This window comes from Pseudorasbora parva, chromosome 7 (assembly GCF_024679245.1).
Source record: "Pseudorasbora parva isolate DD20220531a chromosome 7, ASM2467924v1, whole genome shotgun sequence".
In the NCBI taxonomy this organism is placed as follows: domain Eukaryota; kingdom Metazoa; phylum Chordata; class Actinopteri; order Cypriniformes; family Gobionidae; genus Pseudorasbora; species Pseudorasbora parva.
In genome coordinates, this window is record NC_090178.1 from 51,485,566 (window position 1) to 51,498,389 (window position 12,824).

Below are 12,824 nucleotides of genomic sequence, written 5' to 3' on the forward strand. Positions count from 1 at the left end.
CAGGACAGCCTGCACATGCGCCATATGACGCTGTCAGTCGTTACTATATGATGACCTAGTCGATCGAGCAACTCGCCAACCCTCGGCATTGGATATGTGTCAAATTTTGACACAGCGTTCTCCTTGCAGTAATCCATACAGAACCGGACCGAGCCGTCCATTTAGGAACTACAACTATTGGGCTGGCCCAGTCACTATAGGATTCTTCAATTACTCCCATATCTAACATTGCCTCCAATTCTTTCTGGACCACTTTTTTTGTGTTCAGGTAACCTATACGGCCGACTGCGGACTACCACAACAGGCTCCGTCTCGATATTGTGCTGAATGAGGTGTGACCGGGTATGGGCGAGAACACATTTGAAAAAACGTCCTGCAACTGGGTTATATTTTATGTGCTCTGTTCCTATCTGACCAAATTACCTCATAATCAAGATCTCCTATTCTTCGTGTGACCACAAAGGGTCCTTGCCACTTGGCAAGTAATTTTGAACTAGAAGTTGGGAGTAATATCAGTACTTTATCTCCTGGTGTAAATTCAGACAATTTAGTTCCCCTGTTGTATAGCCGGACAAATTCTCCATAGAGAGCCGCCCCAAGATGTGGAGTTTTGTTCTCAGGTCCATGCCATACTGAATTTCGTTCTTGCGCTTCGAAGGTCCGTCCTCCTAAGCTTCTCTAAGAACGTCTAACACCCCACGGACTGACGTCCATAGATAAGCTTGAATGGGGAAAACCCAGTGGAGTCTTGTGGGACCTCGTGTACAGCAAACAATAGGGGTTCTAACCATTTATCTCAATTTTTGGCATCTTCTTGTACGAACTTCCGATTCATTGATTTTCAACATGCGATTAAATGGTTCAACCAAGCCATCTGTTTGTGGGTTACAGATGCTGGTGCAAACCAATTTAATGCCCAACAATTTGTAATGTTTGTGTAATGTACGTGACATAAACGCCGCGCCCAGATCAGATGATGATCTCCTTCGGTATCCCCAATTCTGAGATTAACTGAAACAATGCGTCCGCAACACTCTTCAGTGAAATAATACGAAGGGCAATTGCTTTGGGGTATCGTGTTGCATAATCCACGAGGACTAATGCAAAATTATGTCCTTGGGCTGATCCCTCTTATGGTCCGATGAGGTCCATGCCAATACTTTCGAAGGGGACCTGCATGAGTGGTAGAGGGGGCAAAGGCTCCTTTGAAAGTGCCGGTGGGTGTACTAGTCACAACAAGTCGCGCACCATCTGCGCACATTCTTGTGATTGCCCTGCCAAAAGAACCGGACCATTAAACGATTAAGTGTTGCTGTTTACCCCATATGTCCTGCCATCGGATTACAATGAGTTGTCTGGAAAAGCATTTCCCCTCAGCTTTTCGGGAACTATAATTGGGTTGTATCCTGCCTTGTTTGAGTCTCTTGGGTCACTCGATACAACCTATCTTTTATTATGGCAAAATAAGGATTAGAATTTGGTTGTGTCACGGGTGATACAAAGAAAAACTGGTGCGAGGATCCATGTGCAAAAAAGGAGATATTTATTAACAAATAAAACAAACTTAAAGCAAAAACCCACGAGGGGGGAAAAACACATAAACAGAATAATAACATACAAAACACATACCAGGAAGGGTCACGAGGAAAACGAGACACGTAGAAAGTACAACGATCCGACCAGGACTGACAAACACAAGGAGCTTTAGAAGGGAAGAAATCAAGAGGCTGATCGCCACAGGCTGATCGCCTCCATGCCACGCCGCACTGAAGCAGTCATTTCTGCAAAAGGATTCCCCACCAAGTACTGAGTGCAGAACTGAACATAATTATTTGAAGGTTGACTTTTTTTGTATTAGAAACACTTTTCTTTTATTGGTCGGATGAAACATGCTAATTTTTTTAGATAGGAATTTTGGGTTTTCATGAGCTGTGTGCCAAAATCATCAGTATTAAAACAATAAAAGCCCTGAAATATTTCAGTTGGTGTGCAATGAATCTAAAATATATGAATGTTTAATTTTTATCATTACATTATGGAAAATAATGAACTTTATCACAATATGCTATTTTTTTTTTAGAAGGACCTGTATAATTAGATTTAAAAGTTAATGCAACAACTGCCTAATGTGAAGCTTATGAGTGTGAAAAGAGCTAAAATAAATAGAAACTGATTTTAGGCAGATAGTTAGGTCTTCTGCTGTTAATGTTGTAGTAATGTGTGAGTAATTGCTTCCTATATAGTTTAAAGCATTATCTTAAATTAATTAAATTATAAAAATAAAATAATTTTTTTTTTTAATGGACAGACATTTTTTTTTTCTGTAAACAACTGTTGAACAGGGACGTGCACAGGATTTTTGAGGGGCAGTTGCTCTGACCTAAAAAAGGGACCCCCCCCCTCCTCCAACCGAAACCACCCACCCCACCCCCACCCCTCATGATCTGTCCAATTACATATTATTGTTATTGCCATTATCATTATTATTTCAATGCCCCCTAGTGGTATTTATGTTCTGCTCAGGAAAAATATTATAGGTGGGGCTATTTTTTTGCAGGGGGGTCTGGGGGTTTCTCCCCCAAGAATTTTTTTTATTTCGTAGATGTGATTTCCTGCATTTTGGTGCGTTTGAGGCCATTTCCCTTGCCATACCAATAAAGAACTCAAACCAGTCAATATCAATAGTCTAATAAAAAAAGACAATATTAATTTAACTGCCATCAACAGTTTATGATCGTCCATTTGTTATACCTTTCCGACAACGTTAAGTCTCACCCGACAACGGCGACAATCTCCTTCTAGTGCCGCTCATGCAGGCTCAGCCAAGGCGGTTAGAAGGATTTTGGGGGCCCCAAGCAAAATGGACATGGCTAACTTTCTACAGATAAACGGGTAATGATTAAAACATGTTTGTAAAACTTTAAGAAACCATTTTTAAAACATCTATAAACATTACATAGATAGACAGACCAAATATTCCTAACACTTTGTTAAGGGTTACTAGTTGGTTTGTAAACTGTCTATAAACATTATCTGGATGGTTATTATAAAGTTGCAACAGATGACTATAATACCTGTTCAATAGTTAATAAACAGTAACAGTAAAACATGTGGGTTGTCCTGATACTGTACTTCAAAATGCAACAGTGTAAAAATTGCCACACAGAATAAAGTAACTGTTCAAGATCCATTGGTAACTTATAAAAATAATATCATATTTGCATTAACTGTTACTACCATATATTAACACATTAAGCACATTAAGATAAGCTATGAAAAAAAATCATGTTCCTCTGCCTCTTTCTGGTTAAATAATGTTTATAATAATAGTTAATGCTATATTAACTATTCCAGGTTATTTATGCATAGCATAAAAATAGTTAGCATATTCCATCCGTTTGAAAAAAAAGTTGCACTAACTGTTCGTTACAAGCAGCATTTGCCAGGCAGGTAATGCTAACATAAACATATTTTTGCTAGCCTACCTGCTGCAAATTACACCATTTTTGTACAAATAAAGCTATTTTATATAGTGTAATTAATCACCTACCACTATCTTGTTTTTTCTCTTTTTTCTTTTCTGGCTTCCTAAAGCATAATTCCGCTTCATGATCGCCGAGGAGGTTTTGTATTTTGCCGGCAGCAGAGATCGCGTGGTTGGGTGGCTGTTGTCAGCGACGACTGAGAGGGCCCCCTTGAGGGGGATTCCGATAACTGTCATTGCACTTTACAGCATTGACTATCAAAGGGACGCTCAAGCAGTTTGTCGTTGCATTTTATTCTTAACCTGTCGTTGTCTTGAGGCCCCAGGCCAGCTCGGTGCCCCAAGCAATTGCTTGACTTTCACTTTCGGACGGGTACCCGAATATGGAAGTGAACGAGGCTTTGCGATTTTTTTTTTTTGTATCTAGGCCTACGTGAAATTCTGCATCCATTGTACGATTTATTTATTTATTTTTTTCCACCTCGGAAGGGCAACGTGAGTCGAGAAGGGCATATGGGCAATTGGCCCGGGCAACCTGAGCAACCCCCCTGTGCACGTCCCTGCTGTTGAATAAAAATAAATAAAAGCAATTTTTTAAAACTGCAGTACCGAACCGTCACTTCAAAATAAGGTACGTACTGTACCGTCAGTTTTGTGTACCGTTACACTCCTAGCAACACACATGCATTCAAGCATACAACAATTAAAAATGATTATGAATGCTAATAATAATAATAATAATAATAATCATAATAATAATAATAATAATAATACAGACACACAATATTAACGTAGTATGAGTTAATTTTGCTTTGGTCTTTATTTTTTATTGATAACGTTATTAATAGAAATACAAACATATTACGAAGGTCTACTGTATCCTTTTAAATGGCCACACTGTTGTCCACATTTTTGGGGTTCAGATAGGTGTAGGGAAGCTCCAACTTCTTGTTCCGCTCCTCGATGAGATCTGACAGCTCCCTCAGATCCTTCTGGAAATCTTTAATGAGCTTGCAGGGGACGTCTTCATCATACAGATGTTCTGGGAAATATCCCAGAGGGTACTATGGAGAGGGTATCAAGATTCGTAAATAACATGTTGATAATAAACATGTTTATAAAAACAAGTTCACAATAACACACTAAGGCCAGATTTACTAAACAGGGCAAATTAGCATGAGAGCACAATTCAACAGTCCTCAGATGGGAGTGGAAAGTTTGGCATGTGATCTACTGACTACACGCAAAAGTAAAGAACACAGACGCAGCGGGATCATTTCCTTAATAACTAATGAAATCTACCAGTTATCGTCTGGTTTAAGACATGATTTTTTGGGCCGTAAAAGATCAAACATCAGTCAAATGACGAGAGCAAACCTTTGTAAATAGCCTCATAAGATTAATTTAAATACTTTCCTCCTATACAATTCTAAAAATTCATATGCAATATGGTCAGCCACAAAAATAACCCTGTCCACGCATTTTGAGTGCACATTTTTATCTGTGTCTGTTTAGTAAGTCTTGGCAGTAGTTTATAATGGCAAAAGAGGGTTTGCACTGACACAAGCTCTTAGTAAATCATGCCCAAACTCTGACGACACACTCATATTGAGTAAGAGCCCAATGAAACACTGTAACTGCAACAACTGCAAACTGCTTACAGTTTGCCAAATTTCCTTTGCAAGGCAACAGTCCTGTAATGCAAACCAGAGGAATAAAAGCAGTGAAAGTAAGCCATGTCACACACACACACACACACACACACACACACGTTGGTCTATGTGGTTTACAGGGACTCTCCATAGGCGTTATGGTTTTTATACCTTACTAACCGTATTTTCTATCCCCTTACACTGCCCCTAAACCTACCCATAACAGGAAACATTCAGCATTTTTACTTTCTCAAAAAAACATCATTTAGTTAGCCTGACAAGCCAGAAACTGGAAACTCACCATTGACGGCTCAATCTGAGGGGCGGGATAAACGGTTGTCTGTCAAACTCCCTCTGTACTCCCTCCCACATCATAAAAAGAGTGACATCTACGCTAATGTTAGTCTCTCTGTTTATCCCGAGGTTTATCCCGGATCTGGGTCCTGTCCGGATCGGATGGTGGACCTGCGCCTGGACATGACCAACGCATCCTGGAGTGTCTGCTTAGCCGTGTCAAATGGTGTCTCCTCCGAATTTGCCTCACTGGCACGACATGCTCAAAACCCGTCTTCGGCGCAATAATTCCGATCTTTCATGTATTCATACTCTTGTGTAATCGACGCCCCATCCTAAATAAATCTGTCTCTTCCGTGATACCCTGAAAATTTTGAATAATCCGATCTAATATGATTTCCGACCTGTAAGGTTGCCAGAATAATAATCTTACACAGTGTGTTAATAGGCCAGAGGAGAACTGGCACCCCGACTGAGTCTGGTTTCTCCCAAGGTTTATTTTTCGCCCTGATGGAGTTTTGGTTCCTTGCCACTGTCGCCTTTGGCTTGGCTTGCTCAGTTGGGGACACTAAAAATATGATTAAAGTTATTCAACTTATTATACAAATAAAATATATGAATTAGGTCTTATTTAATTCTATAAACTATAATACTGATCTGCCAACATTGTCGCTATATGATAAATTAAAATAAGCTGATAACATCACTGTTTACTCCAGAACGACTGTACAGCCAAATCTAATTTTGTCGCAATATTATCCTGTTTGACACTGTGAAGCTGCTTTGACACAATCGTGATTGTAAAAGCGCTATATAAATAAAGTTGATTGATTACACCACATTTATGGTGTAATACCAGTGCGATACCCATGTAGTTATACAAATTTGTGTCCTCATAAACCACATAAACAGGCCCACACACACACTAATGCCATTCAGATTGTTCTTTTCCTATGTGCCCTGAATTTGCTCAAGCTCACATGGTCTGCAGAGTCCTTGGTCAGCAGTTTCAGGACAGCCATCCCGTTCACCGTTGTGCTCACATCTGGTAGGGTCTCCAGGATCGCGCCCTCAGTGGTCTGGCCTTTCTCTTTGGGCGGGGGCTTTCTGAGGGCAGTGGGGTAGTTAGGCATCCAGCCGCCAAAGTCAAACTGGGGGAAAGAATTGGTGAAAAATGTGACACATAAGCTAAATTTTCATATAATAAGCACATGATTAAAATCACTTAGTATATTGTTAACATTTCACACCGTGGAAAGTGGACATGAAAGTCCATATTTTGTTTTGTTTTAGGATCACAGACTGCAGCTTTGGAAGGGAATTGACTTCTAACTGACCTGTCCATTGTTTACAGCGGCATGTTGAGCTGATGCAGTGAAGATCACCATGGTAACAAACTTGATAAGTTCTTCCAATGTCTGAAAAGAGGATGGTATACCTGGGAAATATAATGAAAGGCCGTTTCTGAGAGGAACTCAGTTTAGGATGTTTCTACACACACACACACACACACACACACACACACACACACACACACACACACACACACACACACACACACACACACATACACACACACATACACACACACACAAACTGAAATTGAAAGTGGAGCCATAAACTATACAAACTATACATGTGTACGGAACCAGGAACACTTCCCAGCAGGGGGCGCTCACCCTGTGGTCTGTGTGGGTCCTAACGCCCCAGTATAGTGATGGTGTTAGTGAGGCCAGCAGGGGGCGCTCACCCTGTGGTCTGTGTGGGTCCTAACGCCCCAGTATAGTGATGGTGTTAGTGAGGCCAGCAGGGGGGCTCTCACCCTGCGGTCTGTGTGGGTCCTAACGCCCCAGTATAGTGATGGTGTTAGTGAGGCCAGCAGGGGGCGCTCACCCTGGGGTCAGTGTGGGTCCTAATGCCCCAGTATAGTGATGGTGTTAGTGAGGCCAGCAGGGGGCGCTCACCCTGGGGTCTGTCTGGGTCCTAACGCCCTAGTATAGTGATGGTGTTAGTGAGGCCAGCAGGGGGCGCTCACCCTGGGGTCAGTGTGGGTCCTAACGCCCCAGTATAGTGATGGTGTTAGTGAGGCCAGCAGGGGGCGCTCACCCTGGGGTCTGTCTGGGTCCTAACGCCCCAGTATAGTGATGGTGTTAGTGAGGCCAGCAGGGGGCGCTCACCCTGTGGTCTGTGTGGGTCCTAACGCCCCAGTATAGTGATGGTGTTAGTAAGGCCAGCAGGGGGTGCTCACCCTGTGGTTTGTGTGGGTCCTAACGCCCCAGTATAGTGATGGTGTTAGTGAGGGCAGCAGGGGGCGCTCACCCTGGGGTCTGTGTGGGTCCTAATGCCCCAGTATAGTGATGGTGTTAGTGAGGCCAGCAGGGGGTGCTCACCCTGTGGTCTGTGTGGGTCCTAACGCCCCAGTATAGTGATGGTATTAGTGAGGCCAGCAGGGGGCGCTCACCCTGTGGTCTGTGTGGGTCTTAACGCCCCAGTATAGTGATGGTGTTAGTGAGGTCAGCAGGGGGCGCTCACCCTGTGGTCTGTGTGGGTCATAACACCCAGTATAGTGATGGTGTTAGTGAGGCGAGCAGGGGGCGCTCACCCTGTGGTCTGTGTGGGTCCTAACGCCCCAGTATAGTGATGGTGTTAGTGAGGCCAGCAGGGGGTGCTCACCCTGTGGTCTGTGTGGGTCCTAACGCCCCAGTATAGTGATGTTGTTAGTGAGGCCAGCAGGGGGCGCTCACCCTGTGGTCTGTGTGGGTCCTAACGCCCCAGTATAGTGATGGTGTTAGTGAGGCCAGCAGGGGGCGCTCACCCTGTGGTCTGTGTGGGTCCTAATGCCCCAGTATAGTGATGGGGACACGTTACTGACAAAGAGCACCGTCCTTCAGATGAGACGTTAAACTGAGGTCCCGACTCTCTGTGGTCGTTAAAAATCCCAGGATATCTTTCGATAAAGAGTAGGGGTGTAACCCCGGCATCCTGGCCAATTTTGCCCACTGGCCGATGTCCATCATGGCCTCCTCTCCACCAATCAGCTCTGTCTCCTCTCCACCAATCAGCTGGTGTGTGGTGTGTGGCAATATGGCTGCTGTCGCATCATCCAGGTGGTGCTGCACATTGATGGCGGATGAGGAGATTCCCCCCTTCTATATGCAAAGCACTTTGAGTGTCTAGAAAAGTTATTATAAAATAAATATTTTGTATTATTATTATTATTATTATTATTATTGTTGTTGTTGTTGTTGTTGTTGTTGTCTTTAGCCCAGGCGAGATGCTTCTGACGCTGTCTGTTGTTCAAGAGTGGCTTCACATAAGGAATGTGACAGATGAAACCCGTGTCTTGCATACGTCTGTGCACAGCGGTTCTTAAAGCACTGACTGCAGCTGCAGTCCACTCTTTGTGAATCTCCCCCACTTTTTTGAATTGCTTCACAATCCTCTCCAGGGTGTGTTTATCCCTATTGCTCATACATTTTTTTCTACTACATCTTTTCCTTCCCTTCGCCTCTCTATTAAAGGGTCATGAAACCCCCCTGCTGCAGCGGTGTTTTTTCACACCTTCGATTTGAAAAAGCTTGTTAAAAGGGGAGTGGTCGACTGTGAAAAGGTGGGATGGTATTGTGTGGAAAGAGGGAATGTTTGCATAAATAGGGGAGTGTCTGTCAGTAGGTGCTGAGCGGTTCTGAGACATGTTCTTGGTTCACGTTGGCATTGTTTACCACAGAGAGATTAAATGAGGGATGAGTACAGCGAATGAGAGAGCTATGAGTGGCGTGCAGCAGAGATCGCAAATCATTCAGCTCTTCAAAGTTCAAACCAGCATAATTCAGTGAGAAATGAAAATAAATGTTATTCTGCATGACGAAATATTTTGCAAACGTGATAAAACTATATTTGTCTAAATATGCACGCTGTTTGGCAAGATGAACAACGCGCCGACTTGATAAGAGAACGTGAACCACCCAACATGCGATGTGATAAGAGATGTGTAATTCTAGATCGGGGTAAAAGCGAAGAGGTTTGAGGCTAGTCTCGACCGCGCATTGCCGTGACGATCCGCGCTGTCTATCACTCGGCAGCTAAATCTATATTTGTCCAAATATGCATCACACTGTTTCACTAAGAGCCCGAACACATGCGGTTTAGTGCATGGCTGTGACGACAAATAAAACGGAGAGGACGTGGCTTTTGTTCAATAGCCTACAGATTACAGATTGGTTATTTTGCACTCCTGACATAGATAGTCAACGCTTGCAGGTTCGGCGTGCGATTCCTCAGGTGAATTTTACTTTACCGAGCCTTTGTAGCAAAGGCTTCCACAGATGGCGCCGGTTACAGCTCGCTCGGCGCCCTTTACGTTACTTCGTATCAGCACAACGCCTAGCTTTCCTCCGTGACTTTTCCGCACGCTGCTTCCAAAACTTCCCCACCATATCTCTACAATAATGATGTAAGACGAGCCTGACAGAAGTGACTGTCTCATGCATATTAACTAAATTATCTTGTATGCATACTACAGCGCAGGGATTGGACTGAATGAGCTTTATGTCATGAATATATATCGAGAATGGCTCGGAGCGGTCGACGTCAGCATGTGCCCAGCAGCCCATACTTGGGCCGAAAAGGCCGTGCCGACGTCAGCATTTGTGACGTTGCTCCGACTAAACTTTTCAAACCGGAAGACAGAAATCGCTCTGAAAAATGCAAAAATAACTATTTTCACATATGCATACCATTAATGAGTACCCTTAGTGTTTTCAATGATGTGCAGCCTATACATATCTGTTTACATCTCAAAAAAAGTGTTTTGGGGTTTCATGACCCTTTAATGTGCTTGGACACAGAGCTCTGTGAACAGCCAGCCTCTTTTGCAGTGACCTTTTGTGGGGTTTTCATTAGTTGTCAGTTATAATCATCAAAATAAATCAAAATAAATAAACAAAATAGATCAGTCTGTGTGTAATGAATGAATTAAATATATAAGTTTCACTTTTTTAATGGAATTAGTGAAATAATTTTACTTTTTGAGGATATTAAAATTATATGACCAGCACCTGTAAACTACGTTTGACTATTGACCTGGTTCAATTATATACAGTAGGGTTTACAAAAGATGTTTTGCCTCAAAGCAAATATGTACACCGATCAAGCATAACATAATGACCACTTAATATCCCTAATTACATGTTGCTCCACCTTTTGCTGCCAAAACAGCCCTGATCCGTCGAGGCATGGACTCCACTAGTGAAGGTGTGGTGTGGGATCTATCACCAAGATGTTAGCAGCAGATCCTTTAAATCCTGTAAGTTGCAAATTGGGGCCTCCATGGATCTGACTTTTTTGTTCAGCACATCCCACAGATGAGTGATTTGATTGAGATCTGGGGAATTTGAAAGCCAACTCAACACCTCAATCTGGTTGTTGTACTCCTCAAACCATTCCTGAAGCATTTGTGTTTTGTGTCAGGAGCATAATCCTGCTGGAAGAGCCACAGCCACCAGAATACCGTTTCCATCAAAGGCTGAACATGGTCTCAGCAATGCTTAGGTAGGTGGAGCGTGTCAAAGTAACATCCACATGGATGGAGGACCCAAGGTTTCCCAGCAGAACATTGGCCAAAGCATCACACTGCCTCCGCCGGCTCGCCTTCTTCCCATAGTGCATCCTGGGGCCATGTGTTCCCCAGGTAAGCCACACACACACACACACCCGGCCATCCACGTGATGTAAAAGAACACGTGATTCCTCAGACCAGGCCACCTTCTCCCATTGCTCCGTGGTCCAGTTCTGATGCTCACGGGCCACTGTTGGTGCTTTCGGCGCGGTCAGGGGTCAGAGGTCACCCTATGCCGCCCCATACGCCTCAAACTGAGCTGCTCTGTGTATTCTGACAGCTTTCTATCAGAACCAGCATTAACTTCTGGAGCAGTTTGAGCTCCAGTAGCTCGTCTGTTTGATCGGACCCCACGGGCCAGCCTTCGCTCCCCACGGTCATCAATGAGCCTTGGCCGCCCATGACCCTGTGGCCGGTTCTCCACTGGTCCTTCCTTGGAGCACTTTTGATAGATACTGACCACTGCAGACCGGGAACAGCCCACAAGAGCTGCAGTTTTGGAGATGCTCTGACCCAGTTGTCTAGCCGTCACAATCTGGCCAAACTCGCTCAAATCCTTACGCTTGCCCATTTCTCCTGCTTCTAACACATCAACTCTGAGGACCAAATATTATCTTGCTGCCTAATACAGTCTTGTTCAAAATAATAGCAGTACAATGTGACTAACCAGAATAATCAAGGTTTTTAGTATATTTTTTATTGCTATGTGGCAAACAAGTTACCAGTAGGTTCAGTAGATTCTCAGAAAACAAACAAGACCCAGCATTCATGATATGCACGCTCTTAAGGCTGTGCAATTGGGCAATTAGTTGAAAGGGGTGTGTTCAAAAAAATTGCAGTGTCTACCTTTGACTGTAAAAACTCAAAACTATTTTGTACAAACATTTTTTTTCTGGGATTTAGCAATCCTGTGAATCACTAAACTAATATTTAGTTGTATGACCACAGTTTTTTAAAACTGCTTGACATCTGTGTGGCATGGAGTCAACCAACTTGTGGCACCTCTCAGCTGTTATTCCACTCCATGATTCTTTAACAACATTCCACAATTCATTCACATTTCTTGGTTTTGCTTCAGAAACAGCATTTTTGATATCACCCCACAAGTTCTCAATTGGATTAAGGTCTGGAGATTGGGCTGGCCACTCCATAACATTAATTTTGTTGGTTTGGAACCAAGACTTTGCCCGTTTACTAGTGTGTTTTGGGTCATTGTCTTGTTGAAACAACCGTTTCAAGGGCATGTCCTCTTCAGCATAGGGCAACATGACCTCTTCAAGTATTTTAACATATGCAAACTGATCCATGATCCCTGGTATGCGATAAATAGGCCCAACACCTAGGAGAAACATGCCCATATCATGATGCTTGCACCTCCATGCTTCACTGTCTTCACTGTGTACTGTGGCTTGAATTCAGAGTTTGGGGGTCGTCTCACAAACTGCCTGTGGCCCTTGGACCCAAAAAGAACAATTTTACTCTCATCAGTCCACAAAATGTTCCTCCATTTCTCTTTAGGCCACTTGATGTGTTCTTTGGCAAATTGTAACCTCTTCTGCACATGCCTTTTTTTTAACAGAGGGACTTTGCGGGGGATTCTTGAAAATAGATTAGCTTCACACAGACGTCTTCTAACTGTCACAGTACTTACAGGTAACTCCAGACTGTCTTTGATCATCCTGGAGGTGATCATTGGCTGAGCCTTTGCCATTCTGGTTATTCTTCTATCCATTTTGATGGTTGTCTTCCGTTTTCTTCCACGTCTCTCTGGTTTTGC

At 43.3% G+C, this 12,824-nt stretch overlaps 1 protein-coding gene across 1 annotated transcript in view; it reads right to left on the reverse strand.

Moving 5' to 3' along the window:
* Nucleotides 1-4,261: 4,261 nt before the first annotated feature.
* The window catches only part of LOC137083465 (hydroperoxide isomerase ALOXE3-like), a 36,757-nt gene continuing 28,194 nt past the window's right edge, over nt 4,262-12,824 (reverse strand). The window contains exons 14-16 of the mRNA XM_067449422.1: nt 6,768-6,868; nt 6,411-6,581; nt 4,262-4,548 (exon numbers count right to left, since the gene is read on the reverse strand). Coding sequence (XP_067305523.1) covers nt 4,369-4,548; nt 6,411-6,581; nt 6,768-6,868 — 452 coding nt within the window. The 3' untranslated portion in view covers nt 4,262-4,368. The remainder of the gene's footprint in view (nt 4,549-6,410; nt 6,582-6,767; nt 6,869-12,824) is intronic.